General features: G+C 36.4%; 1 protein-coding gene across 1 annotated transcript; it reads right to left on the bottom strand.

The window, feature by feature from the left end:
• Positions 1–5,390: 5,390 nt before the first annotated feature.
• LOC113306609 (F-box/kelch-repeat protein At1g15670-like) lies at positions 5,391–6,815 on the bottom strand. Its single transcript, XM_026555533.1, has one exon. The coding sequence runs from the start codon at positions 6,541–6,543 to the stop codon at positions 5,461–5,463; it is 1,083 nt and encodes a 360-aa protein (XP_026411318.1). The 5' UTR covers positions 6,544–6,815; the 3' UTR covers positions 5,391–5,460.
• Between the last annotated feature and the right edge of the window lie 8,661 nt (positions 6,816–15,476).

Here is a 15,476-nt window from a genome sequence, read left to right on the forward strand (position 1 = left end):
CTCCTCGAAGGCTCCAACCGTAGTCAACAAATGAAACTCGTCAAACTGATAATTAGCAAGGAGCTCGTAAGTGATATCATCGTCAGGAGCATAGAAGCGAACCTCAAAAGCTTGAAGTTCATGTTTTTCCTTGAACATCTCAAGATCAATATGCTTGAAAGTGACCTTCTTCTTACCAACTGAAATGTTGCGTATCACGGGGACAGTTTCTTCTTCGTCTGCGGAATCAGAAGAAGGACCCAATTCCGAAGCTTTCCTTTTAGAAGGAAGATTTGTAGACGGATCAGCTCTCGACATAGTACCCTTGGAGTACTTCCCTTTGAAAGAAACCGCGGGAGGAGGCGGCAAAGATTTCTGCGGAAGCACTGAAGGAGGAGCCATTGAACGAAGGGGCGGAGCATCCATTATTTCAGTACGAGGAGGAGGATCCCGCGTACTCCTAGATTCATCACGAGGAGGAGCCTGCGTACTCTTAGAATCTTCACGAGGACGAGAAGGGAAGCGGTTAACAGCATACCTAGATCCATAAGGACCCTTCGTCATATCCCCTTTCTTAGCATGCACAACCTTCGCACCGGAGGAAGATGAAACCCTATGACCCCGAGGATCCGATTGCGAAGACTTGTAAGGACCTTCCCCAAGTGGAGATCTGTCAGAATATCTACGCGGAGGGGATCTTGGCGAACTAGACAGCGGGGTTTGGTAAGGAGCCCGCGGACGATCAGACATATCTACAGGGAAACACAAAAACAGTTTAGAGAAGAATACGAGGAGATCACTAAAGATCAAAAAACCCATAATTGATGGTTCATCCGGATAAACATTAAAAACCCTAAGAACTAAAAAATACTCCATCCGACTCCAGGGTTAGTACTCAGATACAGACTCACAGACGTTGTAACAAAGAACAGGGGCAAGCATATATGCTTCGACATGTATGATCTTCATCGCAAAACCAAGAATACAACAACAGGAGACAAACGGGTAGATACATAGATAAATCAATGATGAAAAACTAATGAAGAACCCCATACCTGTGTAGAAGAGGACGAAAAGCACCAACCACAATCGAAGAAAGGAGGATCGGAGATATCAAAAGATACAGGGGCAGCAACAATCAAGAGCGAAAGAAACAGAAGAAAGAAACAGAAAATTGAATGTTGTTATCTTCCTCACGAGTGATAATAAATGACTAAAGAACAAGAATAGAAAACAAGAAGAGAATGAACACTGAAAAGAAGAGGATAAAAGTTTTTTTTTTCACATTCTCTTTCCTATTTATGAAGCTAGAGAAGACAATAACTGCTCCTCGTACCAAGGAGCAGTTACGGGGAAAGTTAATGCAAAGTGAGAAACGTGTAGGACTACCTTTCTTCTTCAAAATTTCAAAATACGCCCAAGTTAGAAGAAGAGGGGGAAAATTGTATGTACACCTTTCACCATCCACCACGTGTACAGAAAGAGACATGTGGAAGGCATGCAAAGCGAGACATCAAAACATGATAGCAAGCATCTCATCAGAAGATACCATCGGTCAGCAGATCTGACGGTCAGGGACAGAGGATCACAGAGGTATGATGGCTCAGAGGAGCACCAGATAATACCCCTTGTGTGTTAACACACCCAATCCCGAGGAAGATCCCAGATCAACGGCCGAGAGGAAGTTTGGCTGACACAGATGTGACCAGACAAAGAGACACTTGTCTGACACGAGTAGACATCCAACTACCCGCATTAAATACCAAAGAGATATACACGTGTCAATCAGCTCGTGGAAGAGGCGAGGATAACCCTTCGTATTCAAGCTCAGGCCGCGTCATATGCCGAATACCTCTGCGTAGTAGGCACAAATCACAAGAAGATAAGATTACAACGGCACCTCAGAAATTGGACCCACGTTCCAACCCTATAAATACCCCTCTCCACTAAGATAGAAGGGGTCGACCATTTTGGAGAGCAACTATAGGAGAATATAGGAGAGGAAAATAGGAAGAGTAAGTAATCCCCCTACTTCCGTAGACCTATGTATATTCTAAAGTCATTCGACTATCTTTGTAACCATTCAGTACATAGTGAAACACCAACCCCGTGGATGTAGGCCTTAGTGCCGAACCACGTAAATCTGTCTCATTTACATTTCAACACCTTACACTCAGCGTTAAACTTCATATGCTTTATATTTATACTTGATTCTTGGTTTATTCCTTTATACGAACATTATTTATGATAATATTCGACTAGACAATGACAAACCCGAAGGCTTCGAGTCGATGAATCGATATAATCATCCCCGTTACACATATGACGTACAATTCTAGAATTAGGATGTATGCGAATATTGTTTGTGAACACGTGAATGGCTTCGTGATTTATGTGTTCACAACTATAATATCTCGTAGGCATTATTTTCTTAATAAAACACAATAGGGTGTTGGTTCAAATAATGTCTATGAGATATCGGGCTTCTGCAAGTACAAAAAAAAAAGGGAGAAAATAAAAGGATTTGTGGCAAATTGTTTTGTTTCCTTTTATCTTCTTTAATTTCAAATCCATCATAAGTGGATCATGAAAATTATAAACAAAACCAGCAAAAGTCTACCATTAGGTGCACGTTAGTTAGCTAATTAATGTAGTGTTTGATAGACATTAAATTTTGTCAGGTAGGTAGTCACATATCCATGTTGGGTTGGATCTCATTTTACCAATAATTTGTAACCTTAGTGTAATTGTGTTGTGCAATGGAATTGTAGAAATATATCTTTTGCAAGTCAACAACTACGTTTTTTCCAGATATTCAAGCCGACATATATATAGATTTTTTGTTTGCATAAGACCGGTTTTTATGGGTGTGGTAAACTTGAGAGTTTGTCATTTTTGTACCCACTATGGAGCAGGCCATGTCAATTTTCTGCCAAGCGGTCGAGACTCGACCATCAGCGGCTCTTATAAAACCGGTCGGTCTAGTTTACACCGCCGAGTAGAATCTGATCCAACGGCCATAAATTTTCCCCTTATAAATACCACACTCCTCTACCATTTTAACTCACACCTTCTCTTCTCTACTCTTCACATTTGTTGATCTAAAACAAATTTCATCATCCAACTCTTTCATTCACTCGTATTGTATAATTTCTTTAATATTCCTCAATCTAATACTCAATCTAATAAAACTAAGAAGATTCGGGGTACAAAATTTACCGTAGCCGAAGATGAAAGCATTTGCAGAAATTATGTGTTCTATGCACAAGATAGTGTCGATGATGCCCATACTAGGTAAACCGTTCATCCGTCGTTCTCCACCTCTCTTCGGGTAGTATATTACATAGTTTCTACAAAGAAATAAATCTTCATCTTCAGTGAATCTAGGATCATCCATAAATTAACCCGAAAGTAGAGAACTTTTATAGAAAAGTGAGAAGCTTTTGTGGAGAAGTGAAGGTGTGGTTTTGAAACGGATGAAGCGAAGGTATATTTATAAGGAATGTGGGCGATTTAGTCTAGACCGTTACTTTAAATGACCGTTAAAACATTTAAACTTAAACAGCTTCAAAAAAAAAACTGTGGAATAACAAATGAAACTTAAACAATTAAACAATAATAATAAAAAAAAACTATAAAATAACAAATGAAACAACACTACTCAATTCGTCCTCCATCTCTTCAAAACTCAGGCCACATATTCGCTCTGAGATCTTCCCTTAACCTGTTATACAGAGTTTTGTTCTCAATATGACTGGTCATTTGCGCATAGTTCCTTGCAGGTAGTCCTCTTGCTGGTATAATCTCAGGACTTAAGTCTTCATCTTGATGGTTAGTCCAGTTCTTATTACGACGAGTTTCCTGGATAACCATGTTATGCATAATGATGCAAGTCTGCATAGTCTTATGCATCTTAGACCACGATAAGGCCCACAAATTATTGCGAACTTCTGCTTCAGAATTCCAAAAGCCCGTTCCACATCCTTTCTCATATTCATTTGTCTACCATTGAAATATGAGTATGAACGACCCATTTCATCGGCAGGTGGCTGACGGTAACATTGAACTAAAGTTGACCATTTTGGATAAATTCCATCTGCAAGATAATAACCATGAGTGTACTGATTCTCGTTGATACTAAAATTTACCCGATGAGAAATTCCATACTTTAAATCTTCAAACAAATGCGACTTGTATAAAAAAAATTATATCGTTTTGAGATACCGGGAGACCAAAAAAAGCGTGTCATATCCAACGATCATAAGAAGCAACATCCTCAAGGATAACCGTTGGTTTTGTGTAATGACTCTTATACTGACCGTCCCAATAGGTAGGGCATCCGGTTCATACCCAATGCATGCAGTCAAGCCTACCCAGCATTCCGGGAAATCCCCTTTCCTGATTTTGCTTTAATATTTTTTTAACATCTGCATCAGTTGGTTTTCGTAAATAGGTTGGACCAAAATGATTAATCATTGTTTCGCAATACAATGAAAGATACTTGTATGCGGTTTTTTTTCCAATGCGAAGGTACTCATCATTAGAATCTGGAGGTCTGTCATATCCTAGAATCCTTAAGGCCGAAGTAGCCTTTTGTTCGGGGCTATGACCCCTAATATTCAGTACATCATACTGATAATTAAATTGAGGTTCTACTTGAAAAAACTCACAAATAATTTTTAGCACCAAATGTCGGGGCATGCGGAATCATCCTTGGAAATTTTCATCAGAGAACACACAGTCGGGAAGAAAATAACCGTGCATTAGCTTCTCGTGTCATTCTTCCCGACCCCGGTACATATATCTTCTTGTGAACACTTCTTTTGGCTCTGGATCTCTAGGTATTTGCCCCGATGTATATAGCTGCAACAAGTTGTTGGTTAGATCTTTATCTCCATCTGACTCATCATCAATTTGTTTCAAAGCCTGAACGAATATTCGTTGTTGTTCTTCAAATCGATCCATATGAATGCGCACTTCTTCGTCAGAAGAATCTATTGAGTTGAAAATAAAAATTAAACAGATGATTAAAGGTACAAAAGATTAAGATGATAGAGTTAATGAGGAAATGAGATGTGATTAAATTGAATTGAATGAGGTGAATTTATAGGGAGACGTGGGGAGTAGGGGGAAATAATCGTTACTTCACCATTTCATAAGCGACGATTACTAGACCGACCGATTTTATGAAAACCGCCAACGGTCGAGTACGATTGTATTGTGATTGTTGTGAGTGTGGAAACCCATCGTTGTTGAAGACGCTCATAAGCATTTTCCGTGGGGGTTGGATTATCGATGTTATGTGAGTGTGTGTGCGCGCGTGGGGGGCGTGAAGCATTTTCCATTTCCTCTCTTTTTCTTTGATCTTTTACTATATTTTATATACACCAAACGTTACCAAAGCATTTGCGAAAATACAAACAACACCCACACTTCTTACAAATAAGCCGATTACAAAATCATGGTAGTGAAAATAAAGTCTTAAACTTCGAAACTATATCCGGACTGTAGAATCCTAGTACACTCTTTAGATAACTCTAATTTCGTCCACTTAAGCATTTTCTCATCAATTTCAAACTCTAATGCATAACAATTTTGTATCCCACCCTTAACATCAGAACCAATTGCCAACATCTTCTTCTGCCATGCCACAATATGAGTACCAATACAAACATCCGAAGGAAGCTTGATGAGTTGCCGCCATTTGGAACTATCTAAACTCATCAAATAAGGTGAGCAACATTTATACAGCGTCCCTTTGAAATCAAACATACATGTTCTTGGGGAGATGTTGCTCTCCATTTTGTCCTCTTCAACAAAATCCCACTTCGTCGTATCAACACTAAAAGTTTCTGATGATTTTTGAAATTTCCCTTGCATCTCTGTTTGGTACCCGCCGATAACATGGAACTTACCACCATGGAATAAACCTTTACATTCATCCCTCTGGCTTGCCATATCAGGGAGCGGGTTCCATGAATCATCTAAGACATCATAAGCCAGAGCGGATGTCAAGGCATTCTTATCATCATCATGTCCACCAGCAATATAAACCTGGCAATTCATATCAGATGCACAAGCAAAAAAAGATCTCTTGCCGCCGGGCATATCAACACCGCGTCGCCATGTTCCGGTAACAAGATCATAAATGTAGACAGAACTCATCACTTGCCATGTTTTGGTATCCCAGCCTCCAATGACCACTAATTTCCGACCAACTCCGGCAAACTCGCAAAACAGAGGTAATCCATCGGAGGAGGTACCGGGTATAGGCGGTAACTTAACCCATTCATTCTTCCCCGGTTCGTAAAAGCTAAGCCGGGGAACCGGTGTACATGGATTTAATGGGTTTTGCATTAAATCATCAATGATTGGATCACTTTCAATTAAAGCAATTAGATTCTGAGCGAACCCTCCGAGCTTTCTCTGTAGATGAAATTTATTTGATTGGATTTCTTGCTTCCATTTTTTGGAAACGGATAAAAGTGTCGAGAATTGAGTGTATGGAACTCGAATTAGACATTCTCTTCCAATCTCATTTGGTAAACCTGGAATAATCTCCATTCAATAGAAAGTACTTGGAAATACAAAATCAAAAACCAGTTGTTTTTGTTTTTCTTGGTTTGCAAATGAAATGAAACAACCTCCTTAAATAAGTTTTCTGAAATAAAAGAAAAACAAAAGAGAGGCTTGTGTCTGCGATCTTTGAGAACACTAGAGACGGAAGAGAATGGAATTGTAAAAAAAGTGGAATTGAGAAGAAGAAGAAGACTATGAAGTTTGAAGTTTGTAGAATTATTAGAGAATGTCTGGTTTTGTTTATGTGAAAGAGTGTGAGATGCTTGAGCCTTGAGGCATATATATATATATATATATTTATAGATAGAAGGGAACAACTGTAAACTAATCGGTGCCTCAAAGTGCATGATTTTTGTACATTCTCTTCACCTCATCGTCGTCATCATCAAGACAGTTAAAAAATCTGTATACATAAGGAAATTTATTTTCTATCAATCTATTTACACATGACATAAGAGAGACTGGACTTTGAGTTTGAGAACATCATAAAGATAAATACATGTACGTACACGTTGCAAGTTCTTCTTATGTAAATTTAACTTTCGAATGTTCCAATGGCTAGATTCAAGTTACCCTTTTAATATGTCACTTGCGTATTTGCTGGTTGTAAACCCTCTTTAAAGCAAGTTTCATGGTCGAATCCATTCATCTTCCGTTTTCAGAGCACTTGGAACTGTGGATGGAAGCGCAAGTGTAATGGTGGAATAGTAGAAACGCTATTCTTAATGGAACTAAAAAAATGCAATTAAGAATGGAGCTAAAAAAACGCAATTAAGAATGGAGCTTTTTTTTCAGCCGTTAGATTTCAACAACTCATTTTAAATTTACGGATAAAAAAAAAAGCAATTAAGAATTGCGTTTTTTTAGCTCCATTCTTAATTGCGTTTAACGCTATTTTTATTGGCGTTCAGATGGATTCCACGAGCCCTTCCACGAAACCGTGGAATCTTGCTTGGATTTTCTGTGAAAGACACCAACTTGGAATCCACTAGACTTGACATTCCATGGTTTTTTCACACTTGGAATAGTTTGGATTCCACCATAATACTTTTCTCCTACCATAACGTGACATGATCCAATTGTTAATTAAATTTGTTTGATAACCAATTTAACTATCTTACTCTCATCGTTTGGACTTTGGACTAATAGATGGTTGAAAACTTGAATTGGCATTTCCTCTTTAGTCCACTAAATCTGATCCATCTTAATCCCTAGTCCAGCGGGACAAACAATTTAATCGCTAGTCCAAAAAGGTTTGAAAACAGTAAAATTAATGTGCTAACCCTAATAACACGCGTGTCAGAGTCACAAGCAGATTAGGCAGAGAGAAAAAACACGTGTTATTCAGTTTCTCCTAGTTTTCATCGACCTTTTTTAGTTTTCATTCTTCTTCATCTACAGTTTTTCATTCTTCAGAGAATACAAAAATCAAAACTAGGTCAGTTCATCTTCTTTATTCAAAATCGAGATCTTCTTCTCCTAAATCGAAAAACGAAATCAAAAAACAAACCAGATCTGTTTCATCTTCGTCAAAACCAAATCCAGGCATCTTCTTCATGAGATTCAATTGAAAGTTTCCAATCGAAAAACAAAATCAAAACCAAAAATGGTTACCAATCGAAAAATTAAACAAATAATTACGGAAGTAATTGTGGAAGAAAGTGCTTCACGCTCAAAAAGTAGAAGAAAAATTGTTGATGATTCAAACAACAAAAAGAAAAGTCTGCTTCTAATTCACCAACAGTACATAATATATCCAACAACAGTTTATGTTTTTTTTTATGTATCACATGCTTTTATGCTTTCATGTATTACATAAGGTAAAAGATTTCATACATATTAGTATGTATTACATTGTTTTTTTTTATGTATTACATGCTTTCATTCAGTAAAAATATTGGTATGTAGTGCATGTTGTTTTCATGTTTTTTATGTACTAAATGGTTCCATGCTTTCCTAAATATTGGTATGTATTTGTTGATGTATTCTTGTTACTTTGTTTTCTTATAAAATACCCTTGTTGATTATGCATGTGATATGAGAGAAAAATCCATACGTACTGGTAAAAATTGCAGTACACATTTGGTTCTACTGTGAATAACCGGATAGTTTTTGATAGTGTCAACTGCCAGTACGTATTTGTTTTCGCTAACTCAACTGCAAATTAAATCATACGCATCCTACTGATCATATGTATTGTTGGGTACTAGATTACATATGTGATGTTGACAGTACATATTTATCAGTACATATCTTCATGTACTGATGGATACAAATTACACAGATACTAGGTGCATATCAACGTGTTATTGTTACTTTGGTTTCTGATAAAAAATGACTTCACATATCCAACTTCGAGTATTCATAAAAGAAGAAAAAATGACTTTACAAAGCCAGAATTTTCATGAAGGCAACTCTTTATCGTCATATGTTTTAACACAATGTTAGCATTTTATTCTTTCTGTATTACTTTTATAGCCTCGTCAAAATCATAATCAACACAAATGATATATGCATGCACCGTAGATGGAGGGGAATCTGCGGTATTCTGGGTAGTATTGGCTAGGTGAGGATGTTGATGAGGAGCTTAAGAAAATGAAATTAAAAGATAATGGGGCAAATAAAGTAGTAGGTTCTGCTACTGGGGTGCTACTCCATTGCTGACCCTGAAGCAAAATCTGAAATCTCCTACTCTAACTTAAAATGACATGGGTGCTGAGAATAACTAGTTGAGAAGAGCTCTATTATGATCTGAATGGATGCATTCATTGACAGTTGAAATCCTTTTTATATTCAGTGTTTTTCTTTCTTCTATATTTGTTTTTTGGAACTGAGATTTGCTGGTTGGTCTCAATTTGTTATTTACTGTTTTCTTGTATATATATCTGGAGACTGGAACTGAGAAACTATTGCTTACATTCATCTGTGAAACAGTGTTTATTACTTTGATATTCATTTTTCTGAAAGCTGTGTATTAGAATTTCTGGTTTCTAGTTTTATATAAATGATTAAAATGAAAATTACATATATTACAGGTCATGTCTGAATAAAGTGATGCAAGGTTGAGTGCGGGCTAATTTGGCCATTTCGAAAAAATATACACGTGCAGAAAGATCAAATCATTAAGATATTGGACCTCCGGATAATATTTTTAGTCCAAAATCATGAATTTGGACTAGCGGTTAAAATATTTTTATGGGTGGACTACACAGTAAACAGGTTCCCTAGAAATGGATTAACCAGTAACTCCTAGAAACTTGAATTCTCCCAAGTCGTAATTCACATTTAAAGACTGCTGCGTTTTAGTCCATCAGTGGTTAACTCTCTCATCTGTGCCATCTCGCTTATGTCATGATATAAAAAAAGTCATGTTCAAGACTCTTGCAACAAAATGTTTGATGTTGTGGAAAATTTTAAATGTGAATTTAGTTGTTATCCACACATGACATGTTATGAGAAAATGGCGATGCTTGAGCTTGCTAGTGACAAATATTTATGTTAATCTAGGCATCTAGCTTCACATATGACATTAATAAAATGGTCGACTTTGAGAATATCACCAAGACAATATAATTTACTACTTTCGTTTCAAAATAATAGATAGGTTTGTGTGTAAAATTTTGTTGAAAATTAATTAATTTATTTTTTTCATAAAAGAGGATAAACCTCATCTGATTACATTGATAAAACCGATTCAAGATCGGGAACTGTTACATGAATTTTCTGAATAATACAAGGTTTTTTTGTTAGACAAATAAAAACAGCAACACTGTCATATTTCCAATCCATCAGACTTTTCCATTCCATTAGACTATCCAGTTCTTCAATTCCAACCACACTCATACTATTTGCGATAAACCAAGGATGGGGTAACAGTATTTGTTCAAATGGCCCTGTTAGTTTTGATACGAACAAAACCAAACAAAGTAACATTCCTACACAAAGTATATTTGTTAGGATCTTCAAGAGATCCAACCATTTCTCAAGGTTTTGAATAGTAATAAAACTATCTAATTTAAAGTAACTCATTAAACTAAAATACCATCTGATTTGTGTAACAGTATGAAACGGTCGGAATCGGTCATCGGAATCTGAAAAGGTGTCTTTGTGTCTCTTGTTTCCATTGTTAATGTAGTGCTTGTTGATGTAGTAGCCATTGTTGTTGGAGTGGTTGTTGTTGTTAATGTTGCATCAGAGATTGAAGATGAAATTTTTTTGGAAAGACCCAGCCTCCCCCCCTTAAACACCATCACAGCACAACCCAAAGAACTAGAACACATCCATGAAAAATACCCAAACTGAAAGTGAGATTTAAAACTTAAAATACAGAAAATAAAATTCTTCAAACAAGCAACTTCAAACATCTAAACGAGTATTGGAGAAAGAGCAGGTAAAAGGAAGGATCAAAAGGTTGTTGATCAGGCTTATTTAGGGTTGAAAATTAACTTCACTTTGAAGGTTTGTCCAAATTCAAGTGGAAATGGTCGTTGACTTGTTGAGATTTTACTTCTATCACCGATTAATTCAAATTCACCATTCAACTTTTTTTCCATTTATTTCTTCACATTGCTATGATTGTGTACGAACTGTGGATGACGAACGTATATGTTGTGTCAAACCAAGGCACGCACGTTCTAGTGTAGAACGTGATTACAGTCTTTGCGTTTCCATGATTACTGGATTCGACATAAACCCTTAATTTAAGGATTTGATCCCAAGGCCGCCAACTTCCGATAAAGTCAAGTCCAGGGCCATTTGATGATCCTTTAACATATCGGCTTGTTGAAACGAAGAGTTCACAACCAATATGAGCATAAACAATATCGTAGGAATCTTCTCTTACCAAAGTCACAGTGAATGAAGTGGCATGTACAAGTTTTTCTTTATTGTTAATGTGTGTCTTGTGTCATTCTTGCACATCTATTTGCAATTTGCAACTTGTTTTAGCATTAATCCAAATATTTATCAAAGAAGTTTTCGTTGAATTTGACAGAGAGTCTTTTTTTTTTAAAAAAGGAACAAACTTATATTAAACATTCAAATATGTTTCATCACGATTTACATGAGAAACTAACATTTCAGGTGGATGAAACCACCATTCCCCACATAAATTATGTTCACGAGCTGCCTTAGCTGAAGCATCTGCAGCTTTATTACAGTCTCTATATACAAACACACAAAACCACATTGGATTAACATTACAAATATTCATACACTTTCTAAGTAAAGGCATACTTTGCCAAGGAGGAAGAACAGATTGTTGCTGTAAATAAGAACTTATAGTAAGATTATTTGTTTCATATATAACACGAGACCAACCATTAACTGTTGTTATTTCCATAGATTCCAACAAAGCCCAAGCTTCAGCCTGATGTATATTGATTGCTCTTTTTACTGTTGCCCTTCCCAGAAAATAGGCTCCTGCATGATTTCGAATTATAATTCCAATACCATCTAACAAGGAATTAGTATTATAAGAAACATCAATATTTATCTTCAAAAAATTCATAGGAGGGGGTTTCCAGCGAAGATTTAACTTAGAATTTGTTCTTAGAGAATGATTATGAATCACAACAGAAATGCCTAAATGATAATGTGCAATATAAGACTTTATATGATGAATGACTGTGCTGGGGTTGGGAGTAATACTGTCAAACACAATTCTACACGTATGCTTCCAAATGAAATGCATTATGCAAACAATAAGGTGGATAGAATCAACTGACTGGTGGATACTAATAGGAGAATCCTTGCACTGCCAATTCTGAATCCAGGCCTAGAAAAGAAGATTGCTGCAGTAAAGAAGTATACATCCGAGGAAAGAATTAATTCCATATTGCTTGAGCAAATGGACAATGCAGCAACATATGATCCAAGTCTTCAACCTAACTAGTATTGCAAAGCACACATTGTTGGTGACAAATATCCATATGTTTAAACAACCTTGTTTTGACAGGGAGAGCATTGGAAATACCTTTCCATAAAAAGAGTTGAAACTTATAAGGTATTTTCATCTTCCAAAATTTCAACCAAAATTGTGGAGTTAGTCCCATAGAAGCATCATAATACATATCTTTTTCACAAAGCAACTTATAAGTTGAAGCAGTGGTAAAAACCCCAGTAGCAGTAAACGGACAAACTATAGTATCTTGTTGATCTAATAGAATGGGAATGGTAAGGATTGCATTCACCTGATCTGGTTGAAATAGTTGTCGAAGAAGAAAAGTATTCCATTGTGCAGTATGAGAATCAATGAGTTGAAAAACCCATTGATAAGTATGAATATTCAGATCACCCCATTCTTTGGTAGAAGATTGCATATTAGGGATCCAATTAGACTTCCATATGTTGATACTAGTGCCATTCCCTACTTGCCATTTAGCATACTTCAAAACAATATTGAGACCAAGACAGATACTTTGCTAAATCCAGCTAGAATTAGTATTTGTTGGAGGTGCAAAAAACTGTAAATCACTAAAAAGAAAATATTTACCTTTCAAGATTTTATCCCAGAACTCCTCTTGATTGTGAATTAACTTCCAAGCTAACTTTGTAAGAAAAGCTATATTATAATTGCTCAATCTTTTAAGACCTAAACCACCAAGCCTTTTAGACAAATAAGCTATCTCCCAAGAAAACAGTTGTTGAGATTTGTGATTACCAAAGTTGTTTCTCCAATAAGATCTCTGAATTTTGTCCATTGCATGAATAGTAGTTTCCGGCAACTTAATGACCTGCATCTGATACATTCCCATAGTACTTAGAACAACATTTACTTGAGTAGTTCTGCCTAGAGGTGTAAATTGGGTTATGCCAGCACGAGCATAACCCAGCACAGCACGCTAAAACTTGAGCACAACCCAGTACAGCACGTAACTTAGCCCAGCATGTCACATCACATTAGTTAAATGGGACGTGCTAGGTTTGAACAATCGGCACAGTAGCCTAGCACAGCACGTGGCACGGATTAGCACGTGGCACGACACAACACAATACGTTAAGAAAGCACATCATAATGTGTATAAAATACTACAAAACATGACAATATACATCAAGTTTTGTGTATATTTCACCTATTCTAGCCAATTAATGACATTTTATTATCGTTATGTTGACTTATTTTTATAATAACACATATAATACCTAAGTATTTGGAAAAAACTTATGTTGGAAAATATAAAATAAATGTGCGCGACACAGCACAACACGGCACAACACGTTTATTTTTCTGGCACAGCCAAGCACAACACGCCTTCTAGCACGGCACAACACGACACGTCATAATTTCCGGCACAGCACAGCACGACACATAGCACGCTAAGCACGTGATTTCATGAGTTGTATTGTGCTGGGCCGACACGTTTAACACCTCTAGTTCTGCCTGCTTGATTGAAAATTTTACTGTGCCAGACTTGTAATCTATTATACATATTATCTTAAATACCTTGACAATTTTTATTCCTTGATCCATGGGAGAGAGTCTGATATGATTACGAATTTGGGATGTTATCCGATTCCAGTGAGTACAAGCAAAAAAGAAAAAAAAAAGTATTACATGCTTTTTCCTCTCTCAAGAAAAGCGATGGAGAAAAATACATATCTGACCCAACAACGATTATGTTATTGTAATATTCCTTGTTGTTTCCGTATCATGGGTCTTAATTCTTGTCATCTTCTTCTTCGTATTGCCTAGTATGGACAAATAATACGAGTCAGAGACTACCAAGTGAGTAAAAGCTTAGCTGCTTAAAGCGTGGTGTCAAGTTTTCATTACTTCGGAAAGACATCACTGCATGTGAGTCTTTTACTCTTATCTGGTCCACAACTGCATTTGATTATGTGAAAGATTCCACAACTTTAAGAACTAGTGTATCCATGTGAAACTGCGATTATGATAAATCATTTTAGCCGGGATTAACAAAGAAAAACAAAAGAGAGGCTTGTGTCTGCACCCTAGAGTTTTTTTGATTTTGATAAGCTAGTGGGTTCCTTATAGGGCGTTTGGATACAATTCTGCTTATGATTTCTGTTTCTCCAGAAGTAGAAGTCAGAAGCAGAAGTCAAAAATCTAGATATTTTGTTTCACAAAAAATCAAATTTTTTGTTTCTAGAAGTCGCTTGGAAATTTCACATCCAAACTGATTTTTTGCTTTTTGATTTCTATAAGTCAAAAAGCTACTTCTAAATGTGCATCCAAACGCGCTATTAAAATGCAACGATTCTAGCACATTCTCCTCATCACATCGTCAAAGTATAAATCGTTGAGAAAAAGAATCTTTGTTTACAAAGATAAAAAGTAAAATAATAACAATCCTGTTATAGGGGCGGCAAGTTCCATGGCGGCATGTGAATAGGACAGAAAGGGTCATTACATGGTAATTCCAAGTGCCCCTTATAAAACAAAAACTGAAGATGACTAATTGACCCTTACATAGTTTAGTGTTGATAAACTAGTTTAGTGTTGATAATCTAGTTTAGTTTTGATAATCAAATTTGACTTATATTTACTCTAAAACAAATCAAAATCAGATTTTTAGAGTAAAGAAAAAAAAGTTTAAAGCTGAAGAAAAAAAAAACTTTTGTGATATTTGTGAAACCCTAAATTTTGATTCACTCAACCACAATGAGTGATTCCAGTGGCAAATTTGAGATGGGTGAATCTCTATACGATAGAGAAAACAAATACTACATACCCCTTGATGGGGATCCTGATATGGAGTATTTGTTAGATGGTAGAGATGTTTTAACCCATACTGAAGGTCAATCTCAACCAATTGAAGAAATGAGCCAACAAAGTGAAGAACCAGCAACTGAAAATGACCAGGTATACTTCTAAATTAGTTCCCATTAGCTCTTTGTCGCTCAAAATTCTCTAAAGTACGTAAAAAAATTGAAACTTTTTAAAATTTCAGAAGAAC

This window comes from Papaver somniferum, chromosome 8 (genome assembly GCF_003573695.1).
Source record: "Papaver somniferum cultivar HN1 chromosome 8, ASM357369v1, whole genome shotgun sequence".
Classification (NCBI taxonomy): domain Eukaryota; kingdom Viridiplantae; phylum Streptophyta; class Magnoliopsida; order Ranunculales; family Papaveraceae; genus Papaver; species Papaver somniferum.